Source organism: Pongo pygmaeus, chromosome 18 (genome assembly GCF_028885625.2).
Source record: "Pongo pygmaeus isolate AG05252 chromosome 18, NHGRI_mPonPyg2-v2.0_pri, whole genome shotgun sequence".
NCBI lineage: Eukaryota > Metazoa > Chordata > Mammalia > Primates > Hominidae > Pongo > Pongo pygmaeus.
In genome coordinates this window covers 69,799,085-69,826,797 of record NC_072391.2, presented here as the reverse complement: position 1 = coordinate 69,826,797, position 27,713 = coordinate 69,799,085, and the positions used below count along the sequence as shown (strand labels likewise).

Here is a 27,713-nt window from a genome sequence, read left to right as displayed (position 1 = left end):
ATGTAAAGTGCTCAGAATCATCTGTGGCACATAGTGAGGACTCAGTCATTTTAAAGCATCCCAACATCCCAAGTAGGACTCCAGTATGGAGCTCTGAGAGAAAGGCATTTGGGTCAATTAAGTAGTTTTTTTTTTTTTTTTTTTTTTTGGAGTCTCACTGTGTTGACAGGCTGGAGTGCAGTGGCACAATCTCAGCTCACTGCAACTTCCACCTCCCGGGTTCAAGTGATTCTCGTCCTCGGCCTCCCGAGTAGCTGGGATTGATTACAAGCACGCCAACTAAGTATTTTCTTTTAAATGTATTTTTCAAAACAAGTATTTTAGCCTGCTTGGTGAAAGTATCTTAGTTTGTTAGCTGGGCGTGGTGGTGCACACCTATAGTCCCAGCTACTTGGGAGGCTGAGGCAGGGGGATCACTTGAGTCCAGGAGTTAGAGGTTATGGTGAGCTATGATCTTGTCACTGTACTCCAGCCTAGGTGACAGAGTGATATCCTTTCTCAAAAAAACAAACCCCAGGCAGGGTGCAGTAGCTCACGCCTGTAATCCCAGCACTTTGGGAGGCCAAGGCAGAGGATCACCTGAGGTCAGGAGTTCAAGACCAGCCTGGCCAACATGGCGAAACCCTGTCTCTACTAAAAATACAAAAAGTAGCTGGGTGTGGTGGCACGTGTCTGTAATCCCAGCTACTCGGGAGGCTGAGGCAGGAGAATCACTTGAACTCGGGAGGCAGGGGTTGCAGTGAGCCAAGATCACGTCATTACACTCCAGCCTGGGCAACAGAGCGAGACTCCGTCTCAAAAAACAAACAAAAAACAAAAAAAACCCTAGTTTGGTGGGGGTCAATTGACACTGTTAAACAGCCGTGGACCTATGGAGGTCAGAGAGGAATCCAAGTTTCCCTGTTAAGATATTGGAAGAGGTCCACATTCCTGGCATAGTTATTTTTCTGGCTACAATTTAACTAGGGCACTTCCTTCTGGACCTCAAGATCTATAATTATCTAAACTGAACACAACCTTTGGTGCAGGCTAGGAAGGTTCTGTGCCTGTTCTGTACCATCACATACACTTTTTAGAAATGACCTCAGCTCTTGTCTCCTCCATGGTCTGGCAGTCATACAACCTGCCAGAGTAATCGTTTTGCCCTAGCCTTAACCACTATTGACCTGAGCTCTCTTACCACCTTAATTCTGGATTTTCTTCAGTGAGCTTATTTTCCTACCTTGCCTCTGGTGAACAAATAAAACACAAATAAAATGCAAACATGAGTTTCTTGGTGCTGTGGACCTTAATATTGCAGCTATTTCTATGAGCCTATTCCTAGATGCAGCTGACTACTGTCTAGAATTGTAAATGTTCGACAATATTGCTGGGAAAAGTTGCACACCTAGTTGAAGGTATTGCATAGTCTTTAGAAAACACCAGTTATGAGGAGAGACTTCGTCTGAGTTTGGAAAAGGTAAGCTAGGTTTAAATAGCCCTTGGGACCACAGGTATCTTCATTATGGTTGTGGGAATCATCATCACAGTCAACATCGGTTCTTTCTTCGGTGTCATGCTAATTCCTCGGCAACTTGTAAAGGCCCAAATAAGGACCTCTGCTTGGACAGCCTAAGCTGAGGAGCACCCTCCCTAAGAAAAGGGCAAGCCACCAGAAGCCACTGTCTGAAAATTTCCACCCAGGTTTCTCCTAGATCACTTCATTTGCTAGAATGACATTGAGAGAAAAGCAAGAAAGGGGCAGTAAAGATAAAATTAATTTATTTGACTTCACAACTTCATGGGCCACACAGGGGCCCCACAGTCCTAGAAGCACGGCCTGTGGCAGTGGGCTGGGGAGGCCAGTTCTCTGGACTGCCTGCTCCCTTGTCCAGAGCTGCCTTGAGCCAGGTCCCTCCTGACCCCATCATCCTGCTCCCATATGCAAGGGCTGCTCAGGTCCACCTGCAATAAACCCAGGCCTGCCCTCTGGCAGCAAGGACAAGGCCTCGTGGGTGGCAGCAGCACTGGTCCTCGTGGCTGTGGGTGTGGGTGGGTGGGTAGGTAGGTGGGGAGGAGGGCAGGCAGGAGGGTGTGGTTCAGTGCAGAGAGCTGCTGTTCTGCTCTTCAAAGGCCATCTTGCCCAGAAGCTGGCTGTCCAACTCTACCCCACTTACAGGCAGCTGGAAGAAGTTCATTTCAGCTGCTAAGGCTGCCATGGCAGAAGGGTCCTGGCCAAACTGAGCTCGCAACATCATGTCCATTTTCTCCAGCCTCCTCTTGAGCCGCTTGGCCTCTCGCTCTCGGATGAGCCGGGCCTGCCGCTTTTCCGGGGTTTCATTGGCCCGCTTCAGCCTCATGGCCTCCCGATCCCGCTGTAGCCGGCGTGCCCGCTGCTCGTCTGTCTCCTGCATGCGCTGCAAGCGCTTGGCTTCACGGTCCCTCATGCGCCTCACCTCCCGCTCCTCGGGGGTCTCATTGTCCCGCCGGCTCTTCTTGGCCGTGCGCTCTCGTTCCAGCCGCTGCAGCCGTACTTCCAAAGGCTCATTCTGTCGACGTAGGGCCCACTTGCGTACACTGGGAGTCTGGGCTTCCAGCAGTTTACGGTAGGCAGCACAGTTGTTGCACACAAGCAGAATTCCAGCAGGGTACACTGGAGGACTAAAGGCAATGTCCTTCCCCTCAGCACTGGAGGGGCCCTCATTGTGGACTGCGGGTAGGGATTCCATATTGAGTACTTCAGGAAGTTTCTCACTGGAAAGCAAACATTTTGGATGGTTAGTGTTTCCTTCTAGCAAGAGTCGAGACTCCAGCCCTGCCTTATTCTTTTCCTATGAGGCGGGTGGCTCCACGCTCACCCACAAGGGGTCAGTTTGAATGCTTGGTGGACCTCTTCTACTGCTCTGTCCCTTCTCTTCGCGCGAGAGTTGTCTACCAACTTTTTTTTTTTTTTTTTTTTTTTTTTGAGACAGAGTCTTGCTCTGTCGCCCAGGCTGGAGTGCAATGGCGCAATCTCGGCTCACTGCAACTTCCGCCTCCTAGGTTCAAGCCATTCTCCTGCCTCAGCCTCCTGAGTAGCTGGGATTACAGGCGCAAGCCATCACGCCCAGCTAATTTTTGTATTTTTAGTAGAGATGGGGTTTCACCACACTGGTCAGGCTGGTCTCAAACTCCTGACCTTGTGATCCACCCGCCTCGGCCTCCCAAAGTGCTGGGATTACAGGCGTGAGCCACTGCGCCCGGCCGGGTGTCTACCAACTCTAAAAGCCCATCTGGAGCTAATGACTGAGGCACCTGCCACAGCAATGCACCAGAAATCAGACAAACCCTTGGCGTTTTCACTCAAGCCAGAATAATGGTTTTGATAAGAGCTTTGCATGGGCAGTCCTGCTGTGGGAATGGAGGCTCCTGGAGGTGGAGACCTCCTTCAGGCAAGGTGCAGACCACCAACTCACCTCCTTCCCTCGCACTGCCTGCATGCAAAGGCAGACTCTGCACTGTACACTAGACAAACGGGACAAGGACACAACGTTCCAGTCTTCCTAGGACACGGTGGAGACTGCATCCTCATGCCAGGGTCCTCTCTACCCTATAACTTCTTTCTCCATGCTTTATCATGAGTGTTCTTGGAATTGCCTACATCTCTTTCTAGTTGAAGATGTTCTGATGGGAAAAGAAATGGGAATTCATTTTCCTTTGGGGCTATGTGATGGAATAGGCATATTTCCTAGCCTTCTTACTTGTACTTCCAAGGAGCATGCATCAGCTGCCTTTGCATTACCTATTTCTAGCCTTTGCTTTGACTTCAGAAAGCAGAACTCACACCCAGTAATTTGCTCCCAGCACAACAGGGATAAGTGCCCAGCTGACCTGTTAAAAGTGGCATGGCTGGTGAACCGGGCTCCACACACAGCACAGTTAGATCGCTGGTCCTCCGAGTGGATTAAGAGGTGGCGACCCAATGACCCCGGGGAGCTAAGGGCCCGGCCACAGACAGGACACATGTAGCTCTTGGCGCTCACCACTGCTGCAGTGTGCTGTAAAACAGAGCCTTGATCTGTCAGTCTTGCGCTACCTCCAGGACAATCTGCACCCATTTAGAAATGACTTTTGGGAAATGTCCCCTTTCTTTAGTCTCAGAATAAGCAACTTGCAAGTATTCTGTTTAGCCCCTAGAAAAGTCAGTCTCTTACATTAGAGGCCCTGGCCATTTAGACCACTGCTTAGATTTCATTAGCTTGAGCTCTGCCTACGTTCTGGAACATGCGGCTGACTTAAGGAACAGTGGGGGCCAGGCACAGTGGCTCATGCCTGTAATCCCAACACTTTGGGAGGCCGAGGCAGGTGGATCACGAGGTCAGGAGTTCAAGACCAGCCTGGCCAATATGGTGAAACCCCCTCTCTACTAAAAATACAAAAATTAGCCCAGTGTGGGGGCAGGCGCCTGTAGTCCCAGCTACTCGGGAGGCTGAGGCAGGAGAATCACTTGAACCTGAGAAGTGGAGTTCACAGTGAGCCAAGATCACACCACTGCACTCCAGCCTGGGTGATAGAGCAAAATTCTGTCTCAAAAACAAAACAAAACAAACAAACAAACAACAACAGTGCAACAGTGGGGCGCCGGAGCCCTCTTCAGAGCCTAAGAGGAATTCATGTCTCGGATAATTTCTCTCTGTCCCCCTGGCTCACACTGTGCAGGTACAAATACGTGTTAAGGGAACAGCAAAGGCCAAATCTAGAAGCTGGCCTGGAATACTGGTGTGCAATAGGTATTTATATCTTGCTTTCTCAATCTTTTCAAGATAGTCTTCTGAAGAAATACTTGTCCTCGTGAACCAACTATCTTTATGGTACAGCCCAGGCTGCCAGGTGTGCTGATGCCTTGTCAACACCAACCGGGAAGTACAGGTGCCCTGTGATTGGATCATGGTAAAAAGAACACAAAAGTCTGGTATTCGGATCCCCTGGTTCATGCTAATTTTTAACACACCATTTGTGTTAACTAATTTTTTTTTTTAAGACACGTCTCGTTTTGTCACCCAGGCTGGAGTGCAGTGGCATAATCTCAGCTCACTGCAGCCTCTGCCTCCCAGGTTCAAGCCATTCTCCTGCCTCAGCTTCCCGAGTAGCTGGGATTATAGGCACGTGCCACCACACCTGGCTAATTTTTTTGTATTTTATTAGAGACAGGGTTTCACCATGTTGGCCAGGCTGGTCTTGAACTACTGACCTCAAGGGATCCGCCCACCTTGGCCTCCCAAGGTGCTGGGATTACAGGCGTGAGCCACTGCGCCTGGCCCATGTTAACTAATTTTCTTTTCTTTAACACAAAGCCCTCATTATTAGTATACATTAGTTTCTATTTCACTATTTAAAATATGCATTAAATAATTTAGAAAAAAAATCACTTAATTTTCACAGTGTGTCTGCCCAGAAACCCAGAACGTGTTTATCTAATATATCTCATTTATTTTCTAAAATGTTGGAAGCTTGGAGCAGAATCTTTTTTTTTTTTTTTTTTTAAATACAGTCTCACTCTGTCACCCTAGCTGAAGCATGATCACTGCAGCCTCAACCTCCTAGGCTCAAGCTATCCTCCCACCTCAGTCTTCCAAGTAACTGGTACTACAGGTGCACGCCACCATGCCCAACTAATTTTTAAAAAAATTTTTGTAGAGCTGGGGTCTTGCTATGTTGCCTAGGCTGGTCTTAAACTCCTGAGGTTAAGCAATCCTCCCCACTTCAGCCTCTCAAAGTGCTGGAATTCTGGGTGTGAGCCACCATGCCTGGCTTTGGGCTGAATTTTTTTTTTTTTTTTCTTTGTGAGACAGAGTCTAACTCTGTCACCCAGGCTGGAGTGTAATTGTGTGATCTTGGCTCACTGCGACCTCTGCCTACTGGGTTCAAGCAATTCTCCTGCCACAGCACCCCGAGTAACTGGGACTACAGGTGCATGCCATCACACCTGGCTAATTTTTGTATTTTTGGTAGAGACAGGGTTTCGCCATGTTGGCCAGGATGGTCTCGAACTCCTGACTTCAAGTGATCCACCCGCCTTGGCTTCCCAAAGTGCTGGGATTACAGGCGTGAGCCACTGCGCCCAGCCTCCCTACGACGAATCTTAATAGAAGCGACAACCCAAGACTCCTTCAGGAGCCAGAGAGAGACAAAGGCCAAACCAGGATCTGGGCTACAGACAAGCTGCCCACACTTGTGTTCCAGAGCACACAGCTCCCCGATCCATACCTGGTACACATGAGCGATCAACTGCTCCCGGCTCCCGCAGTCTAGCTGGCAGAGGGGACACTGGCAGAGTTCAAGCAAAGGGTCAGAATTCAAATTCCCTGTGACCTGTGATTCAACAAATAGGCAACTCATTAGGACTCTACTCATCCCTTCCCTGCCCCAGGTTTTTAAACAGGGTATCCTGTTAAAAGGAACCCAGACTGATGGCACATGTTATTCTTAGCTTCCCTGTGTGGGCTGAAGGAAAAAGTCATAGTTGAAAGGGAATTATGGCTTTCAGCCATGAGGACACAGGATTGCCTCAGAGAGAGCCAATCGATTTTTTTCCCTGAAGATACTCTGCAGACAGGGGTAGCGTTTTTCCTGTCATGTTCCTTTCAGGAATCCTCAGGAAACAAGTTAGTGAGAAGCTGGCACTCCAGGTGACACCTTGACTTAGATTTGCAAGCACATTCAAGAGTTCACCTTGGGAAGTCAGCTTTCTCCTTCACCAAAGTTTCTCTCCTGTCCGGGAAGACGCGGGGAGCTGTAGGAAAGAGCTGTGCACGGGCGCAGTGATTCGTGGATGGAAAAGGAAAGCTGAGTGTGGCGAGAACTGAGAGTCTGAGGTGTGGGTTCTGGTGCCATGAAGGAAGAGGCCTCCTGTGCAGGCCCAGGAGACCATCAGAGGCAAGACTGTGCCACAGGGGTGAGCAGCATCAGGGCAGGCAGACGGGTAGGGCATTGCTGGACCTGGACCCAGGGGCCATTGTCACTTGCCTCGTGCTCTACCACTTCGTTCCCACCAACAGGCTGTTCTGTATTTTCTAACTCTTTCTCCACTTTGACCACCCCTCCATCTTCCTCTGATGTGTGGGAAGAGACTTCATCTTGTGTGGTCTCCTCTTCATCACCCTCACTGTCACCTGGAACACACAAACTGGTCACTTGTTCTGATTTTTGCATGAATACATCCTGAGCTGCTCTCCACCCTAGAGTTGGCAGTTATAATAGAAAACATTTTCAGATCTTCCATAATATAGTTTATATAGTTTTGTTGGGTACATATTATGTCAAGTGGAAACCAGCTATAGCTGTCATTTGTTATGCCATATACACGTAAAGGGAAGATATGAGGCAAAACTGCATTGGAAATGGTTATCGTGCCCTCTACATGATTATAAAAATAATCTTTCTGACTCATGGTTTTCAAATACCTCACACTTCAAATCACACCTCCCCAAGCACCTTACACTGAGCTCATTCCCACTGTACACCACCTGACTTACCAACACTTTCCACTGATTTCGCCATGAGCCCCCTGCACAACTTCTCCACGGTGTCACTATACTATTCTACTCTGAACCCAACTAATCTCTTCTTTCCCAGCAAACCCCAAGGCACACTTACAGAAACATCAAGTTTTTCTTCCCTCTTACCAGCAAAGGAAGCAACAGTAAATTAGTTTGAAACGATGTCACTTTATAGGGAAAGGGCTGCTCATTACAGTGGAAAAATTAGCACAGCAACCAACCTCAGGCACTTTGCAGTGGTATCCGACTCACTTGGTTCTTACTCTACTATTGTAACATGGCATTCTAAACTAAGTCCATTGTTTCGGTTGATTATTTGGATTATCTGATGGGTAACTGAATGCATTAAGTGGAAGGAACGGGCCATTCTTTAGGATGAAATGTAATTTCTTGTGACTAACACAGGAATTGAGTTTGTTTTAGTTTTAGGGGTAGGATGTGGCTATGGGGAGGTCTGCCTGTGGCTGGGGAGTCTGCAAGGTTTATGTGAGCTGATTTTTCTTCTCTATTACTTATAAAATAGAAAATGAAAACAGATCAGAAAAACAAATAACAAACGTAGTTCTTTCTGAAAGGGAAAAAATAAAGTGCTAGTACCTTGAAGATCACAAGAGGTAGCCAAGCCTAGGGAAGCTGTCACACTCCAGCCCTATCTTAACCCCACCTGGATCCTGGATTTCTGGGCCTGATGTGAGCAAGAGAGAAATATAGGGCAGAGTCTCACCAGGCTGTCCGCAAGAAACTCAGATTTCCTAGCTAACAGCGTGCCTGTCTTCTCTACTACCCTTGCATAATATCTAAATCCACCAGTATGTGAGCAACATATTTCCCTTCTTCCTGGGCAAAACTAGTTATACTCCCTTTCTTCTTGAGAAGGTCTAACCAAATCATCTGCTAGTAGTTACATGTGTCCTTACTAGATAGATACTCCAGGAAATTGGTGGACTGGATTTGGGGACTGGAAAGAGCTATGGTTTGTGTGTCTTATTCCCTAGCCCAAAGCGCCTTTCATTTGAATCCAACTCAATAATGAAGGATTGGCACAGATTACATCATACCACGTTTTCTCCCCAGCTTATTTGAAATACTTGTAAACTTTATAATATAAAGTGATATATCAAACTTATTTTTGTAATTTTGCAATAATCCAAATATATCTCACTGCTAGAAAAATTTTTTAAAAATGTGTACTGTCTAGAGGGATAGTACATCCTTCAGAATGGAAACCTATTAGACTTTTGCAGATATTGTAATTCCCACCTGCTACTCAAGAAAGTGGTGGCTTCCATAGGTTTTCCAGACATGTTTGGGTTCATTTTTCTGTGCCCGAGCAATTAATTGCTAAATTATTTTATGTTGTTGATGTTGCTTAATTATTAGCTTCAGTGGAAACAAGTTCCTAGAAGGTTGCAGAGTCCTCTCTCCATTTTCACCCAACCCAGACTCAGATGTGGTGAAAAACTGGAAAAGTCATTCTGAATTCATACTAATAATAACCAATATCAAATGGATGAGGTGGGGAAAGTGCTGAAATCTTCCTAGGAAAACACATCTCAAGACGTGTTTGTTCAGACAGGTCACAGGACAGACAGACAATCCATGAGGCTCAACTTGTAACAGCTACTGTCTTAACCACAGGGATCTTCTTAGGGAATTGGTATGGGAAGACCTTGACGTTAGCATTTTATACACTGCATAACCTCATTACTAAGCAAATCTTCTTGTTTAACATTAAAACTGGGCCTTCAAGCAAGGTTTAATTAATGCCACCCTTATATTTTATTGATTACAAATACATAGGTCCTAGGAGACAGGGATTTTTTTTCCTTTCATTTGACCTAACCCAGGGACTGCTTGAGCACTATTTATTCCTATATCCTTGCCTATCACAACCAACAAACCTATCTGTATGTGGCACTGTGCCAAACACTGTAGTCCGTAAGTTAAAAATATATATATCGGCCAGGCGCAGTGGCTCACGCCTGTAATCCCAGCACTTTGGGAGGCCGAGGCGAGTGGATCACCTGAGGTCGGGAGTTCGATACCAGCCTGACCAACATGGAGAAACCCCATCTCTACTAAAAATACAAAATTAGCTGGGCTTGGTGGTGCATGCCTGTAATCCCAGCTACTCAGGAGGCTGAGGCAGGAGAATCGCTTGAACCTGGGAGGTGGAGGTTGCAGTGAGCTGAGATCACGCCATTGCACTCCAGCCTGGGCAACACGAGCGAAACTCTGTCTCAAAAAAAAAAAAAAAAAAAAAATTATATATATATAAATAAAATGCCAAACCTGTCCTCTTTTTTGGATAAACATATGCCCACACACCTTAGACCACCTTTGGGGACACTGAGGATCCACATATCTCCTTTTTCATGTCTTTCTCCCAACCCCCATGCACAATCCCCAGAGCACACACACTCTGATAATTCTTCTCCCATTGCCCTGAGTCATTACCAGAAGGTGCAGAACTCACTGCTACTGGAGTCCTGATCTCTTAGTTGTTGGATAGCTTGTCGCTGACTGCCAAGGTCTCCAGGAAAATCAGTTTTCATCATCGCCTGGCGGGCTTGCTCCTCTAGCCCAGCAAATACTTGATCCCCTGGTGGTCACAAGGAAAAATAGTCAGGCCACCAGCTGGGCAGCATATCCCCAGGCAAGCTGGTTGGAAGGTCAGACCATTCAAAGGTAGGAGACAGGCAGGTACCCTGTGGTGGAGTAATTCATCTCCAAGTCAGCTTGCTGCCTCCAACAGCTTCTGGGTGCAGCTGCTCTTCCTGGGCAGTAAGCCAGATGCTCTAGAAAGCATCACTTGCTCCTCTTAAATCCTCCTAGTCTTGACTCCTTTCAAAAGGTGATCAATGTAACTGCAGACTCTCACAAATGTAACTGCAGATGCTCAAATCCATTTACAACCTTCCATCAGGATTGGGAAGATAGAGGCAAGAAGGGGCAAAGTGATGGGATGAAGACAGGGCAACAAATCCGGGCCAAGTCTCTGTACCTTAATGTACTAGCATTATGGTCTTGACTCAGTGTCTTATCTCTGACTATAAACAAGTGCTTCAAATCATCCTTCTAAGTAACAATCTCTCTAACCCCATCTTTCATCCACTCTTCTTCCAAAACGTACTCTGGAAGTTCTTCCTTGACTTTCTTTCTAATGTTTATCATAATTAGCCATGAGAAAATTAACAACTGGTTGAATAGTGGACTAGAAGAAGAATAGATATGAACTCACTTCTGCAGATGAACAAACTTCCTGAAACACACTGCTAATTTACAACAAATAATATTCATGTAGTCTTCTTGGTCCAGTTTATTTTTATTTTTATTTTTTTTGAGACAGAGTCTCACTCTGTCACCCAGGCTGGAGTACAGTGCCGGCACCCGCCTCCATGCCCAGCTAATTTTTTTGTATTTTTTAGTACAGACGGGGTTTCACCATGTTAGCCAGGATGGTCTCAATCTCCTGACCTCATGATCCGCCCGCCTCGGCCTCCCAAAGTGCTGGGATTACAGGCGTGAGCCACTGTGCCCAGCCGGTCCAGTTTTTTTTTAAGTGTAGTATCCCAAATCCCCAGACCTATCCTTGATTTTGCATTTACTTCTCATGAACTCTGCTTGGGATCCATGAGGCTACTGAAGAGTTAGTATAAGTGCCCTTTTATTTCCAGGAGACCAGGCATAAGGAGAAAAGAGAGTTGGGTTTCTTGAGGTTTCTATTATCTCAGTCAGAGTAGAAACTACAGTCCCCATTCACCAGCCAGCAAGAGGGAATAATAAAAAGCCCTAGTGAAATGTCTGACAATAGCCAGGTCCTTTCTTTCTGAAGATATAAAGGAAAGTACACAGGCATACAGGCTCAGGTTCTGAGATAGGATACAATGATGTGGGAGGAACTAAATGGTGAGCTGACCTGCACTCCTAGACCTTGAGCAGTGAAAGACTTGATGTGGAGTAGGCTTCATGTGATCCCCTTAGTCATTCATTCAGCAAACATTCATTGGGCATCTATTATATGCCAGCTACCGAACACTAATACTAGTTTGACACTTGCAAGCTCCAGGCTCTATGGTAAGTGTTTTGTAGTTATCACCTCACCTTAATTCTCTGCAAAACTCTCGGTGGTAGGTATTACTGTCTATATTTACTTAGGAGAAAACTAAGGTTAACGGTGGAACCAAGTATTCAAACCCAGATCTAACTCTAATGTCCTTTTTCTTTTTGAGATAGGGTCTCATTCTCTCCCCCAGGCTAGAGTGCAGTGGTGTGATCATGGCTTACTCCAGTCTCAACCTCGCAGTCTGAAGCAATCCTCCCACCTCAGCTTCCAGAGTAGCTGGGACTACAGGTGTGCACCATCATGCCTGGCAATATTTTTATTTTTTGTATAGACAGGGTCTCACTGTGTTGTCCAGGCTGATCTGCAACTCCTGCTCTCAACGGATCCCCCTACCTCAACCTCCTAAAGTGTTGGAATTACAGGTGTGAGTCACTGCGCCCAGCCTAATGTCTATATTCCTTAACCGCCTTCTAATAAAGATGTAATTAGAAGGTTAGAAGCTTCCTCAGATGGTTTTGCTGAAAACAAACTCTTATCTCTGTGTGAGAATGGCTCTGATCCTAGTGTTAGTGTTTCCTTCATACCATGAGAAACGGATACATACAACTCAAATAGCGAAATTATGTTATCAGGGCCAGTATATGATCAAAGGAAAAAATGATGGTTCTGATACCACATCATGAGTTATCATGCTTGGATTACAGTAACTAACATTATGGCTATTATGACTCATACTGTGATTGGGAATGGAGGTGGTTCATGTTAAAGTGTACTCTTAGCTACATATCCCTCAAGGAAAGGAAAAATAAGCTGTTTTAAGTCCATCTTCACAATATCCAAGATGACACATTGGATATAAATTACTGGGTAGAGAAAGCAAAAAAAATGAATTCGATGGGGGAGTACTTCCTTGTCCCTTTGCAGAAGTGAAATACTTAATTTCTCCGTGTTGGTTACACTCCAACAAGACCAGGGCCAATTGGTACTTTCCTTTTTTTTTTTATATGAGACAGAGTCTCAGGCTGGAGTGCAGTGGCGTGATCTTGGCTCACTGCAGCCTCTGCCTCCTGTGTTCAAGCGATTCTCCTGCCTTAGCCTCCTGAGTAGCAGGGATTACAAGTGCCCACTACCACGCCTGGCTAATTTTTGTATTTTTAGTAGAGATGGGGTTTCACCATGTTGGCCAGGCTGGTCTTGAACTCCTGACCTCAAGTGATACTCCCGCCTCAGCCTCCCAAAGTGCTGGGACTACAAGCATGAGCCACTATGCCTGGCCAAGGGCCAACTGGAATAGTTACTGAATTCTTTGGGGTAGGTGCATGTTTTCAGACCTAGGAGCTATGGGCAGACATAGCACTAAGGAACAAGTTACGTACTAACATATAATTATCCAGGGGAAGACCTTTCTCATCAGTGACACTTCTGGTCTCCAAAGAAACTCAGACAGAAACCAGCTAGATTTAGAACATACTAAGAATAAACATTCTATCCTCTTTCTTGGATTCACCATTGGATTAGTAAAAAGACATCTAAAAGGATATGTACCTTTCAAGATGAGTCAGTAATTCAGTTTCATCTCCAACTTGAGCTCAAAAGTTATTTTTTTCTATTGATGTTGTCTAAATATTGAGGCTTTCATGGAACAGCGAGGAGTCTGTTCAATACAACTTGCCTATCTAGGACTCTTAGGCAATCTCACCTGGTGTAACCGGGAGAAGTTAATTCTGTCATTCCTTTTTGGCAATTTGGAAAGAAGAGCTAGTGTTCTTATATTTTAGTCTATTCCTGACTTGGGAAAAAGAATAAAGGTGAACTTTATTCCTCAGGACTATTCCTATTTTAAACATCACCATAAAGCAAAATATATCAAAACCATAAAAAAGAAGCAATTTTAGCAGACCTCATAAGAAAAGATATGTGAATTATCTTCCAGTAGTTACTATTTACCTAATCTCCAAATAAAATTGTCCAGAATTATCCCTTCATAAGAAGGCAGTGAGACTTGCTAAAAGCATGTCATGTTAACTGCCGTATAATGTCTAATGTGATCTATGGAGATACTAGTGATTAAGAAGTGTTACAGAACTGCCTATTTTTATAATGTTAGAATTATTATTCCCTTCTGTCTTGAGACCTTTGGAGTAGGTTTAAAAAAATCCTCTGGTCCCTAGATATTAATGTAGGGCAGCCATCTTATTTAATATGCGTATTTATTTGTCTATTAATAGCTAAGAGTCAACTACACTCTCACAATAAAAACCAAGGTGTTCTCTCTCCTTTTTTTTTTTTGGATACAAAATCAAGAAAATACTGTTGTCTGAAATTTGGTTAAGGTTTTTTTTTTTTTTGAAACAGAGTTTTTCACTCTGTCACCCAGGCTGGAGTGCAATGGCGCAATCTCGGCTCACTGCAACCTCCGCCTCCTGAGTTCAAGCGATTCTCCTGCCTCAGCTTCCCAAGTAGTTGGGATTACAGGCAAGCACCACCACGCCCGGCTAATTTTGTATTTTTAGTAGAGATGGGGTTTCTCCATGTTGGTCAGGCTGGTCTCGAACTCCCAACCTCAGGTGATCCACCCACCTTGGCCTCCCAAAGTGGTCGGATTACAAGAGTGAGCCACTGCGCCCGGCCTGGTTAAGGTTTTTCAGACCAGATGAGAACAAGGCCATGTAAGCAAGTTTGGAGAACAGATGAGAGGAATGAGATGAAAGTTATTAGAAAGGTAAAGATTTTACAGTTCTCTCTTGGGTCCTTGGTGCAGTTAAACAAACATAATTTCAACCTTCTACAATTAAGTAAAGCAGCTGGAACATTCTTTAAGAGAGCAGATAGGCCGGGCACGGTGGCTCACGCCTGTAATCCCAGTACTTTGGGAGGCCAAGGTGGGTAGATCACGAGGTCAGGAGATCGAGATCATCCTGGCTAACACTGTGAAACTCCGTCTCTACTAAAAATACAAAAAAATTAGCCGGTGTGGTGGCGGGCGCCTGTAGTCCCAGCTACTCTGGAGGCTGAGGCAGGAGAATGGAGTGAACTCGGGAGGCGGAGCTTGCAGTGAGCCGAGATCACGCCACTGCACTCCAGCCTGGGCGACAGAGCGAGACTCCGTCTCAAAAAAAAAAAAAAAAAAAGAGAGAGCAGCTATCCAGTTCAGGAAAAATGAGCTAGTACTGGGAGTGAGGAGCTTAGGATTCCATTTCTAGCTGACAGTCTTTGTAATCCACGGTGCTATCGCAGGTGGGGAACATAGCCATTTACTTCATGAGGATGCTAACAGAATGAATCAAAACAAAGCAAGTTGTGCTTTTTATAAGAGAAAGGACTTCAAAGGCTTTTATTCCTCCTCTTTGTAAAGCTTTTAGTTGAAGTTGAAAGTTTTAAGTCACTCATGTGTTTTACAATCTAAAAGCAAAAGTCTCTCAAGTAAAAGAGGTTTTCATTTGCTTAGTGGTTTGGTTAGTTCAAACACACTAAATGAAAGTGTACAACGGACTGTATTTTCAACCTTTCTATGAATAGTTGACAGAAATGTGTACTCAGGGCTGGGTGAGGTGGCTCATGCCTGTAATCCCAGCACTTTGGGAGGCTGAGGCGGGCAGATCACTTGAGATCAGGAGTTTGAGACCACCCTGGCCAACATGGCGTAACCCTGTGTCCACTAAAAATACAAAAATTAGCCGGGCATGGTGACGAACGCAAGTAATCCCTGCTACTTGGGAGGCTGAGGCAGGAGAATTGCTTGAACCTGGGAGGCGGAGGTTGCAGTGAGCCGAGATCACGTCACTGCACTCTAGCCTGGGCGACTGAGCAGGATGCCGTCTCAAAAAAAAAAAAACTGTACTCAGAAGGGGTAAAATGGGGAAGGAGGTAGGGAGGAGGTCTAACACAGATTTCAGCCCATCAGCAGTTTTTCCATAACTAATAACAATTTTGGGCTTTTATTCCAAAAGCTCTGTAACAAGTCTATTAATGAAGTGAAGTGGGCAAAATACAAGAGTCTATCTAGATATTTCTGAGGAAAGGATCATGCCAGTGATTTAGACATAAAAAGAGTCCTGATAAAAACCCAGCGAGTGCCAAAGCAGTTGCCCACTGGCTTCTAATGTGGATCCATCAAATGTTGCTGGGTTATAGCAGTGGGATTCTTTTTTTAAAATATATATATATTTTTTGAGATAGGGTTTTGCTCTGTCACCCAGGCTGCAGTGCAGTGGTGCAATCATAGCTCTTTGCAGCCTTGGACTCCCAGGCTCAAACAATCCTCCCACCTCAACCTCCTAAAGTACTGGGATTACAGGCATGAGCACTGTGCCTGGCTAATTTTTAAATTTTTTATAGAAATCAGGTCCCGCTATGTTGCCCAGGCTGGTCTCGAACTCCTGGCCTCAAGCAATTCTCCTGTCTCACCTGTCTCAGACTCCCAAAGTGCTGAGATTACAGGTGTGAGCGACCATGCCCGGCTGGAATTCTTTTTTTTTTTTTTTTTTTTTTTTGAGATGGAGTTTTGCTCTTGTTGCCCAGGCTGGAGTGCAATGGCGTGACCTTGGCTCACTGCAACCTCCACCTCCCAGGTCAGAGCGATTCTCCTGCCTTAGCCTTCCGAGTAGCTAGGATTACAGGCACCCGCCACCATGCCCAGCTAATTTTTGTATTTTTTTAGTAGAGGCAGGGTTTCACCATGTTGGCCAGGCTGGTCTTGAACTCCTGACCTCAGGTGATCCACCCGCCTCGGCCTCCCAAAGTGCTGGGATTACAGGCATGAGCCACTGAGCCCGACCCAGGAAATCTTAATATATCCCTTTATGTGGCCTATTAGTTTCATGCCACACAATCTTCGTCTTCCCAGAAAGCAGATCTAATGAAGCTCAGCCATTACTCTGCTCAAGTGTCAATTAACTTTTATATTTAAGCAAAGCTTAATGCCGACTTTCCTGCCCCCCAGACCTTGAGTCCATTTCATTTACTTTATTTTGTGTATTTATTTTTTTTGAGACCAAGTCTTGCTCTGTCATCCAGGCTGGAGTCCAGTGGCGTGATCTCGGCTCACTGCAACCTTTGCCTCCTGGGTTCAAGCAATCCTGCCTCAGCCCCCCAAGTAGCTAGGATTACAGGCGTGTGTCACCATGCCCACCTATTTTTTTGGATTTTAGTGGAGACAGGGTTTGCCATGTTGGCCAGGCTGGTCTTGAATTCCTGACCTCAAGTGAGCTGCCTGCCTCGGCCTCCGAAAGTGCTGACGTGACAGGTATGAGCCACCACGCTAGGCCCCATTTCATTTACTTTTAATAGACAAGCAGCATTAAATTAAATATATTTACTTGGTTCTATTTCACCGCAAGGTGACAGGAGACTCACATGGTCAGAAAATAAAATTACCTATTTCTACTTACCACTATTGTCATGCGCAATGAAAAGATGATCTTTTGAAAAGGGTAGGGTCAGCTTCAGTTCCCAAATAACAAATAAATAGAAGGTCCTCTGAAACTAGCAAATCTCAGGGTCTTTTCTTCTTTAGTCAAGCTTAGTGTATCACCTGAGAAGCCTTCATGGCTCCCTGACCAAATGCGTCACTGAAAACAGCCCCTCCCTGGGGGTCTGCTCTTTAGTTGTAGCTGAACATCTGTGCTCACAGCCCCGCAGTAAAGGCCCTTGTAATGGCCACCTCTGAAGAGCCTGCAAAGTCCCACCTACTCCACCTCAAAACAATGTTCTTTCGCTTGACTCTGTAACTTCATTTCTGCAACTGTGGATGTGTGATATTCTCCCCACCTCCATGGCCTGTTTTTCCATCTGTTTTTCTTTTTTTCCTTTTTTTTGAGATGGAGTCTTACTCCGTCGCCCAGGCTGGAGTGCAGTGGTGTGATCTTGGCTCACTGCAACCTCCGCTTCTCAGGCTCAAGTGATTCTCCTGCGTCAGTCTCTCGAGTAGCTGGGATTATAGGCGTGCGCCACCATGCCCAGCTAATTGTTTTCTTTTTTGGTTTTTTGAGACAGGGTCTTGCTCTGTCACCCAGGCTGGAGCGCAGTGGTGCGATCTCGGCTCACTGCAAGCTCCGCCTCCCAGGTTCACACCATTCTCCTGCCTCAGCCTCCTGAGTAGCTGGGACTACAGGCACCCACCACCGCGCCCGGCTAATTTTTTGTTTGTTTGTTTTGTATTTTTGTAGAGACGGGGTTACACCGTGTTAGCCAGGATGGTCTCGATCTCCTGACCTTGTGATCCGCCGACCTTGGCCTCCCGAAGTGCTGGGATTACAGGAGTGAGCCACCGTGCCCAGCGCTAATTTATATATTTTTAGTAGAGACAGGGTTTCACCATGTTGTCCAGGGTGGTCTCAAACTCCTGACCTCATGTGATCCGCCCACCTTGGCCTCCCAAAGTGCTGGGATTACAAGCGTGAGCTATCACGCCTGGCCTCCATCTATTTTTCAACTCCATTACTAGCTCATCTTGGCTTTGACTATGGTGCAGGGAGATGGAGCTTATGGATATATGCTACATGGGCATAGACACTGGCCACACAAGCCTGAAGTGGCTCCCCTGGCCTTACTACAATCACGCCATCACCCCACCAGCTACTTTCCTCAAATCTAACCAGGCTCTTGGACAGATGGCTTTTGTAGGTGAACACCCAACTCCTATACTTGCCTTGTTTGTGAACCTATCATTTCTACTAAGAGTACCTTTTCAGATGCCTTCTTGGGGTCACACTTGTGTCTTTTTATTTATTTATTTATTTTTTTGAGATGGGGTCTTGCTCTGTTGCCCAGGCTAGAGTGCAGTGGCACTATCTCGGCTCACTGCAACCTCCGCCTCCCGAGTTAAAGTGATTCTCCTGCCTCAGCCTCCCGAGTAGCTGGGATTACAGGCACCCGCCACTGCACTCGGCTAATTTTTGTATTTTTAGTAGAGATGGGGTTTCAACATCTTGGCCAGGCTGGTCTCAAACTCCTGACCTCATGATCCACCTGCCTCGGCCTCCCAAAGTGCTGGGATTACAGGCGTGCACCACCTGTGCCTGGCCACTTGTGTCTTTTATCAACCAGAGAGGAGAAACAATCCTAAACCCCTGTGATGGATGGCCTATGCTAAAATACTTCATTTTTTTCTTTCTCTTTTTCTTTTTTTGTTTTTGGAGACAGGATCTCACTCCGACGCCCAGGCTGGAGTGCAGTGGCATGATCTCAGCTTTCTCAGCTCACTGCAGCCTTGACCTTTTGGGTTCAAGCGATCCTCCCACCTCTGTCTCCCAAGTAGCTGGCGCTACAGGTGTGTGCCACCTCGCCCAGCTAATTTTTGTATTTTTGGTACAGATGGAGTTTTGCCTTGTTGCCCAGGCTACACTCGAACTCCTGGCCTCATGTTATCCTGCACTGGCCTCCCAAAGTGTTGGGATTACAGGCATGAGCCACCGAGCTCGGCTAAAGATACTTCATTTTATCTTCCTTGACAATCCTCACATGCAAGCCCGCTGCATTTTGCTGTTTTAGCAGCAATTTCTAAATCTTCCCTAAACCACTCATCTGTGTATCAAGTAGCCTTTGCACATCCCCATTCCAGAATATACTCCTAGAAGCATCCAACTCGTTCCGTTTTACTCTTTTCCAGGACTTAAATAGAAGAAAGAATTGCATATGGAGGTTTGCTATTGTAATCTCATTAATGTATAAAATTTCAAAACCCTCGTAATTCCTCTGTTTATACTATTTTGTCTTCTACTCTTGAAGTAACCCAGTAAGATTCAGATAAAGTGCATAGTGCCTGGGATATAGTTTTTTGGTTTTTTGTTTGTTTGTTTGAGACGGGGTCTCACTCTGTCACCCAGACTGGAGTGCAGTGGCATAATCTTGGCTCACTGCAGCCTCAACCTCCCAGGCTCCCGCCATCCTCCCACCTCAGCCTCCTGAGTAGCTGGGACTATAGATGTATGCCCCCAGGCCTAGTTTTTTTGTATTTTTTTGTAAAAACACGGTTTTGCCATGTTGCTCAGGCTGGTCTTGAACTCTTGGGCTCATGCAATCCTCCTGCCTTGGCCTCCCAAAGTGTAGGGATTACAGTGGTGAGCCACCGCGCCCAGCCTATATAGTATGTTTTTAAGAAATTTTAGTTATCTTGTCAACTACTTGACTAATCTGTCCTCTCCAATGTAGGGTTTTAGCCAGCTGCAGTGGCTCATGCCTATAATCCCAGCACTTTGGGAGGCTGAGGTGGGTAGGTGACTTGAGCTCAGGAGTTCAAGACCAGCCTGGGCAACATGGTGAAACCCTGTCTCTACAAAAAATACAAATATTTAGCCGGGTGTGGTGGCATGCACCTGTAGTCCCAGCTACTCGGGAGGCTGAGGTGGGAGGATCACTTGAGCTCAGGAGGTCGAGGTTGCAGTGAGCTGAGATCACGCCACTGCACTCCAGCCTGGGCAACAGAGCAACACCCCATCTCAAAAAAAAATTATACAAAATATATATATATATATAATATATATATTTTTTGTATACATAACAATATATATTATGTATATATATTTTATATATATACACACACATATATATAGGTTTTTGTTTTTTACAAACTTTTCATCTGTTATACCTCTGAATTCTCTTCAAATGTTGCTGCACTTCACTCAATCAGTTCATAATAATAGGGAACTATTTGTCTTTTTTTTTTTTTTTTTTTTTTGATGGAGTCTATGTTTGCCCAGGCTGGAGTCAGTGACACGATCTCGGCTCACTGCAACCACCACCTCCCAGGTTCAAGTGATTCTCCTGCCTCAGCCTCCCGAGTAGAGTAGCTGGGATTATAGGCACCTGCCACCACGCCTGGTTAATTTTTTTTGTATTTTTAGTGGAGATGGGTTTTTTGCCACGTTGGCCAGACTGGTCTCCAACTCCTTACCCCAGGTAATACGGCCCACCTCGGCCTCCCAAAGTGCTGGGATTACAGGCGCGAGCCACCATGCCTGGCCACTATTTGTCTTTTTAAGGAACATTTGGGTGGGAATGATTATATCCTAGATAATAGGAAAATGGCTAATTATCTCAAATCTGCGTAGATATTAATGTCAATTTAAGAAGGCACTTTTTGAACACCTTCTATGAGCAGTGCTAGAAGTAGAGAGGATATATAAGGAAATACATATGGCACATAGTCTCTGCCTTCTAGAAGTTTACTATGCAATTACTGAAATAAAATATGCAACAGGTGCGGTGGCTCATGCCTGTAATCCCAGCACTTTAGGAGCCCGAGGTGGCCAGATCACCTGAGGTCAGGAGTTCAAGGCCAGCCTGGCCAACATGGTGAAACCCTGTCTGTACTAAAAATACAAAAAAATTAGCTGGGCATGGTGGCGAGCACCTTAATCCCAGCTACTCGGCAGGCTGCGGCAGGAGAATTGCTTGAACCCGGGAGGCGGATGTTGCAGAGATCACACTGCTACACTCCAGCCTGGGTGACAGAGTGAGACTGTCTCAAAAAAAAAAAACAGCAAAGGAAAACATGCATGTGACACTGTTGAAAACAACACAAGGTAATAGTGTATACCTGGCCTTCTGGTTTCTAGCCTCTCCCTCTTGTGATCCGTCCCACAAATTGTTTCATAGTACCAAAATGCTGTATTCTAAATGTCACTCCCCTCTCCCTGCTTAAGAACCTTCAGTAGTTCCCTACGGACTGTAGAATGAACTTTGAACTTGGCCTGGCATTCAGGCTTCCACAGTGTAGAGTTAAGCATCTCTGACCTCACATCTTCTGACTTTTGAACAAATGAAACCTCTGCTTCATATAAGGTCTCCTTGTCCTCTGAACATGTGGATTCCCGCTTCTGTCTTTGCTCACTTCATTTTCCCTACCTGATGTTCCCTCTCCCTGCCTCTTGCTTTTTAATTTTTTTTTTCAAATCCATTATCTACCCTCTAAGGCCCAGCTCAGGCGCATGGTTTAGAGGCTTTTCCATTAAGCATTCCCCTTGCTACTTCTGTCCACTGAGCTCTCTTAACTTCCTTCCTCCGAACTTCTCTAGTATATATAATCTGCAGCATCTGTTTAGCACTTAGCATATACTACCATTCATATTTATATATCTGAGGTTACAATACGGTCTTATAGATCTTATATTGTTTTACAGCCCTGACATCTAGCATAAGGATCTGCACAGAGTAGGTATCCTATAACTGTTTGTTAATGTGATATTAAAGATATATCAAGTGTACATACCCCTAAGATAGGTTTCCAACACCTCCCTCAGCAACCAGACACACTTTAAATCCATCATTTCCAACATCTTTAACCCTTTTTCTTTCTTTTTTTCTTTTTTCCTCTTCTGCTCAGCAAAGTGTGTTTTACATTTAAACTTTTCTTCTTCACAAATCAGTGTGAGCCTCTCCCCTAAATTCAGGTTACTCTTCCATTCCACCCCTCAGCATTCCCAGGTTCCAGAAGACAAAGCCCGATACTCACAGTGAACTTTATTTGGATTTGTCTGTTTCCGACGGGACATGTTTCCCTGATGCAACAGCTCTGGTCTTTCCCAGTTTCACGACTGGATATGTTACTACTTCCTTGCAAGATGCTAAGCTGCAATAACAAAGGTTATTGTTAGCACATGTCATTTTCCCCAGCAGTTATACCAAATTTAAAGATAAAATGTCTTTAAAAAACAGCTCCTGAGCATATAAAACTCACCAGTTATAAATAATTGAACTAATGAAAGAAAGAAAGAAAGAAATCTCTAGCCTAACGTCAAGGTCCCAGAAAGTTTAAGAGGGGACTCCCTCAGAGGATTTAGAGAATTATACTCTAAATCCATCTTTGGAATCCAGAATACTGTTAAGTGATCATGATCAAGGTCACAGGATAAAAGAGGAAGTAAAACTCAGGCAACCAGGGTTAGAAGTACTGTGGGCTCAAGGGGATAACCCCCATGAATTGCAAAAGGAAGCAAAAGGAAGCCAAAGAGGGTGGCAGCTCACATGTCACATGCCCACTGGAAGTCAAGCCCTGCAGTCTACACCAGCGGATTTCTCAGGATGTTATCTTGCCTAGAGGTAGCAAAGGCATCACATCCCTGCGAGACAGAAAATGTCTCAAATAGGCATCTGTAAATGAGAACAGCATGGGAAATAAAGCCTCTATCTGGTGATACAGGCGCAATGCTCTACTGCACTGTGAATGACATGGCACTAAGCAAATCAAACTTCTAATGTTGAAGATGGGCTCCCACCAGAAGAGACAGATGCCATCCACATTGATGAGTACTAATTCAACACCCCAGTGTGGAGTACCACCTGGCCCTCCTCACACATTCCAGAGAGGTGGTCAAAGTTAATAACTTTAGAGGCTCTTCTCAATCTAGCCTCTGGATAGCAAAGAGACCAGTGGGAGGAATAAAGAGAAAAGTTCCCCAAACGAAAAATGCTGCCAAGACATGCATCTGCTCCCCACCCCATATAGGAGGGGATATATATGTAAGCCTGAAGGTTCCTGATTACAGAAAGAGTGCCCCAGCCTTAAGCACTGTTAGAGAATCTGAGATGGATTAGTATCAATAGCTGTGTCATTTTCTTAGAAAGATAGAGTGAATAAAGACATAGAATAAAAAGGGATTGTCTTTCCTACCAAAGACAGGAATATGGATCTGGTCACACTCTAAGTTTTCTTTCAGTTCCTACCTTCTTGAGTTATACTCACATTGAATAAGCAAATATAAAATCATAGTTTATTGCCTTAAGAGGAGTTATGGGAGACTACTGCTAGCTATACTTTGTACTCCAGTTAATGAAGACTCACCTCCTGTTGTGTCAACTAACTCCTCTATGTAGCTAGAAGGACCTCAAACCTATAATCAGATCCTGCCTCCCCTTACCAAAAGAAGAAAGAAACCGCAAATGGCAAAGACAGGCCTCCACAGGAAGTGGCAAAGGAAGCAGCTTTCAGGCAGTCTTCTAGCATATCTGCATATCAAACACAGTTCTTTTTCAGACCTTTAATTAAAAACAAAACAAAACAAAACTCTAAATGTATACAATAAAAATCAATTTTAACTATTTAGAGGGCAATATACTGAGTGCTGATAGTGTATGTTCTCTAAGTTTTGTGTATGTCATTTTTTTCTCATCAAGTAGTTGTTTTATTCACGGAAGCAGTGAATGAATATCACACTTTGGATTTCCTATATGTGTGTGGAATCACCAAGTGGAAAGGTAATGAAATGCAGGCTTTATTAATATTTTAAAAAATATGGCCAGGCACCGTGGCTCACGCCTGTAATCCTAACACTTTGGGAGGCCAAGGTATGCAGATCACTTGAGGCCAGGAGTTTGAGACCAGCCTGGCCAATATGGTGAAACCTCTACTAAAAATACAAAAATTAGCTGGGCATGGTAGTGCACACCTGTAAATCCCAGTTACTCGGGAAGCTGAGGCATGAGAATCGCTTGAACCTGGGGAGAGGAGGTTGCAGTGAGCTGGGATAGAGGCACTACACTCCAGCTTGGGCGACAGAGTGAGACTCCATCTCAAAAAAAGATAAATAACTGCCAGGGGCGGTGGCTCTCGCCTGTAATCCCAGCACTTTGGGTGGCCGAGGCGGGTGGATCACCTGAGGTTGGGAGTTTGAGAACAGTCTGGCCAACATGGTGAAACTCCGTCTCTACTAAAAATACAAAAACTAGCTGGGCGTGGTGACACATGTCTGTAATCTCAGCTACTCAGGAGGTTGAGGCAGGAGAATTGCTTGAACCCGGGAGGGGGAGGTTGCAGGAAGCCAAGAACGCACCACTGCACTCCAGCCTGGGCGACAGAACGAGACTCTGTCTCAAAAAAAAAAAAGATAAATAAAAAATTTTAAAAATAAAATATACTTCTCTAATGTGATAATCTATTGAGGCTAAATATATATATACTCTATTATAGAAGAAAAAAACAGAATCTTGACTAATTTTTATATTTTCTCCCTTCAAGATCAGAAATTGAAACTGTAAGATAAAGGTAATAAAGTCCCTTCTGAAGGAAGGCCAAATAATTTGAACCAGGCAACATTTCAATATTAAAGCTCCAAGTCAAAAGACAGAGATGAGTATCTGCGTATTTAAATCAGCAGTGCCCGCTGCATCTTATAATCCTCCTAGTGGCCAAATGGGGAACTGACCAGATGGTACCCAATGGGACTTCACACCTGAGTGATCAAGAGAAAAATAAACAATTACTGTCCCCTCCCACACAACGAAACGAAAATAATAACAAAAACAGGCCTGTGGGGTCATGGGCTGTTGAAAATCAATAAGTAAATAAATAAATGGCGCTGAAAGGACACTCTTGACCACAAAGCAAGATCTCAGAGGCCAGATGACTGTTTTATAGCCAGTTAAAGCTAATAAAACCCAGAGACATACAGCCCTAAAGGTCACTCATTTTGTTTTACTTTTAACACTGCCTCAATTTCCAAGCCAAAATCTGAAACCAAACCAAAAATGTAAATAGATAGCTGCCTGAATATGGGCTGGGAAGATAGGTAAACGGTGAGATTCAGGTCTGAAGGGATTCCATTTTAAAAGGAAAGCAGTTCTGTCCGTCTTCAGAGCAAGGTTAAGAGTCCTTGGGAAGGTGCAACTTCTCCCCTGAACACTGTCTCTGCTCTCCCACAGGTATTAGGTTGCAGCGTCTAGGGCACACCACAGACTTCAGCAAGAAAAAAACGGGTGAAATCTCAGCTTGATGAAAAGAGAGTGCGTTCCCACCTCCAGCTCTGGTGCAGTTCCCACGGAGCAAAGCAAACTCGACTGAATCCAAGTGATCTGTATCTGCCAAAAAGGAGAGGACAAGAAAGCTGGTCACTTAGCCGCCTGGCTGTTCACCTGACCCCTGGGGTTGGGTCTGGGGCGTGTGTCTAATCAGCCCAGATGTCCCTCTGCTTCTTCAAGCACGAGCCCAGGTAAATTCCTAGGAATTACCAGACAAGAGCCTGACAAGAGCCGGAGGTCTTCCGAGGCGGCTCAGACAAACCCTTAGACAACACAATCTCCGAAATCTAAATTTAGAAGCTTTTCTGCTAGACCCAGACGCGGGGACTGATACCCCCCGGTCTGCACGCCCACGCCCATCCTCCCCTCCCCCAGCTCCACCCAAGGCTGTCAGACGCCGGGGCCGTCCCCGCCGGGGCCCGAGGAGGCGGGGTGCCCGCGGCCCGCGCAAAAACCCCCGGGCCCCGCACCCCGCGCCCCGCGCCCGAGAGCGCCGAGGGGCAGCAGGAGGAGCGGCCGGGGAGGAATTGGGGTTGGAAGCGGGGAGGGGGAGCCCGGGCTGCCCCCCCAGGGCCGGAGCTGGCCCCTGGCCCTCTCCCCAGAGCAGACAAAAGGACCGACAGCCGGCGGCCGCGAGGGGGCGAGGAGCCCGCATTCCCAGCCCGGACAGGGAGGGACGGCTCGAGGGTCTTTTTACCCGGCGCCTCCGCGCTGCGCTGCGCTCTGGGTCCCTGGGCCCCGCCTCCGGACAGACGGACCGCCGGACAATGGACCCGGGACCGCAGCCCAAGCCAGCCGGGCCGGGGCGCTCCGGGACTGGGCCCCGGCGAGCGGAAGGGGCTCCGGGCCGAGCCGGTGGCGGGGAGCCGAGGGGCGGCGCTGCAGACGGACAAAGCCAACAGCAGACAGACAGACGGAGGGGGAAAAAGATGGCGACGCGGACGGCGGGAGCGCGCGGCTCGCGCACCCGCAGCTAGTGAGGCGCGTGCACGAGCCTCCCTCTCCCCCTCCCCCGCGCCGGCCAAGTCCCTCTCCCCGCGGCCCGGCGCGCGCCCTGCGCTGTGGGCGGGGCCTGAGGAGAGGGGCTCCGGAGAGGAGGGGCTCCGGGGAGCGCCCAATCCCGGGCGCCCGAGAGGGGCTCGCCCGCGTTCCAGGGCTCCGGGACCCCCCCCCGCCTCGCTCATTCCCAGGTCTTTCTCTGGCTGTCTCAGCCGCTCAGCTCCCCCAGACCTTCCTGGACGTGTAAACGCCACCCTACCCAGCCCCGATCCTGGTTTCTTACCCCACCATCGAGTTCAGCCACAAAACCCACATCCCCCAACCACAGCTCCGCCGCAGGCACCCCCTCTCCTTAGCCCTACCTTAGCCCGGATCCCCACCACCGTCACAAACCCTCTTCGCCTCATTCCCCCACGCTTCGCGGTGGCTTCGGCTCCCGAGGCTTTGAATGTGACCACGGGCCTTGGTGGGAGGGGCCAAGTTCAGCTGTCAGAACCTCAGAGCTGGGAAATCTTGAGATTTCTTTTGAGCATTTAATTTTCTGACATGATTCTCAACTGATAAAATAACATTGGCTGCAGACCCAGGGGCAGGGAAACTTGTGGCACTGTTGTCACGTGAGGGATTTTGGGTGCAATGGAGAGCCGTTGGATCCTTTTTTTTGAGACAGAGTCTCGCTGTGTCACCCAGGCTGCAGTGCAATGGCGCGATCTTGGCTCTCTGCAACCTCCGCCTCCCAGGTTCAAGCGATTCTTCTGCTTCAGCCTCCCAAGTAGCTGGGACTACAGGCGTGCACCACTATGCCCAGCTAATTTTTGTATTTTTAGTAGGCGGGGTTTCACCATGTTGGCCAGGCTGGTCCTGAACTCCTGACCTCAGGTATCCGCCCGCCTCGGCCTCTCAAAGTGCTGGGATTACAGGCGTAAGCCACTGTGCCCGGCCTGGTTGGACGCACTTCTAGTCAAACACCTCCTCCTGTCCACGTCCTTCTCTCTCCTAGTTCCTGTTGCCTTCTTTTCTTCCTCTCTTCTAGAATGCCTGAGCCTGCCCTGACATCGCTTACCTGGAGAAGTAGGGAATGCAGAGGAAAGAAGATGAGATCTGGTATTAGAAGATCCGGCTTTGAGCCCTAGCTCTGCCACCCACCAGCCTGTTGACTTTGGGCAAGTCACTTCCCTGTTCTGAGCCTCTGTTTCCTAAGATGTCAAATGGATAATGATGCAATAATTCCTGGCCTTTATTCTCAGAGGGTTGTTGTGCCAGTTAAGTAAAACAAATGGCTAAAAGCGTCATGCAAATGTTTTTCGTGATTACTGGTCGCACAAAGGCAGGGCTAACGAGGATGCTGACATTTGCTGATAAAGTGACAAGTCCTGGTATTTGCATAGAACATTCTT

General features: G+C 46.4%; 1 protein-coding gene across 20 annotated transcripts; it reads right to left on the bottom strand.

The window, feature by feature from the left end:
* Positions 1-1,744: 1,744 nt before the first annotated feature.
* On the bottom strand, positions 1,745-27,494 carry ZNF821 (zinc finger protein 821). 20 transcript variants are annotated; one of them, XM_063653957.1, is made up of 10 exons: positions 26,015-26,154; positions 25,315-25,377; positions 23,366-23,559; positions 22,549-22,643; positions 22,037-22,153; positions 9,994-10,119; positions 6,985-7,130; positions 6,226-6,330; positions 3,850-4,016; positions 1,745-2,733 (listed from the first exon to the last, which is right to left on the bottom strand). In XM_063653957.1, exons 5-10 carry the CDS (start codon positions 22,074-22,076, stop codon positions 2,079-2,081), a joined length of 1,239 nt encoding a protein of 412 aa, XP_063510027.1. In that variant the 5' UTR covers positions 22,077-22,153; positions 22,549-22,643; positions 23,366-23,559; positions 25,315-25,377; positions 26,015-26,154; the 3' UTR covers positions 1,745-2,078. The 20 variants fall into 20 exon arrangements, with proteins under 20 accessions (XP_063510027.1, XP_054309209.1, XP_054309211.1 ...); XM_054453234.2 differs by lacking the exons at positions 22,549-22,643; positions 26,015-26,154 and adding an exon at positions 26,679-26,769 and having other exon boundaries at positions 23,442-23,559; XM_054453236.2 differs by lacking the exons at positions 22,549-22,643; positions 26,015-26,154 and adding an exon at positions 26,679-26,769 and having other exon boundaries at positions 23,442-23,529.
* Between the last annotated feature and the right edge of the window lie 219 nt (positions 27,495-27,713).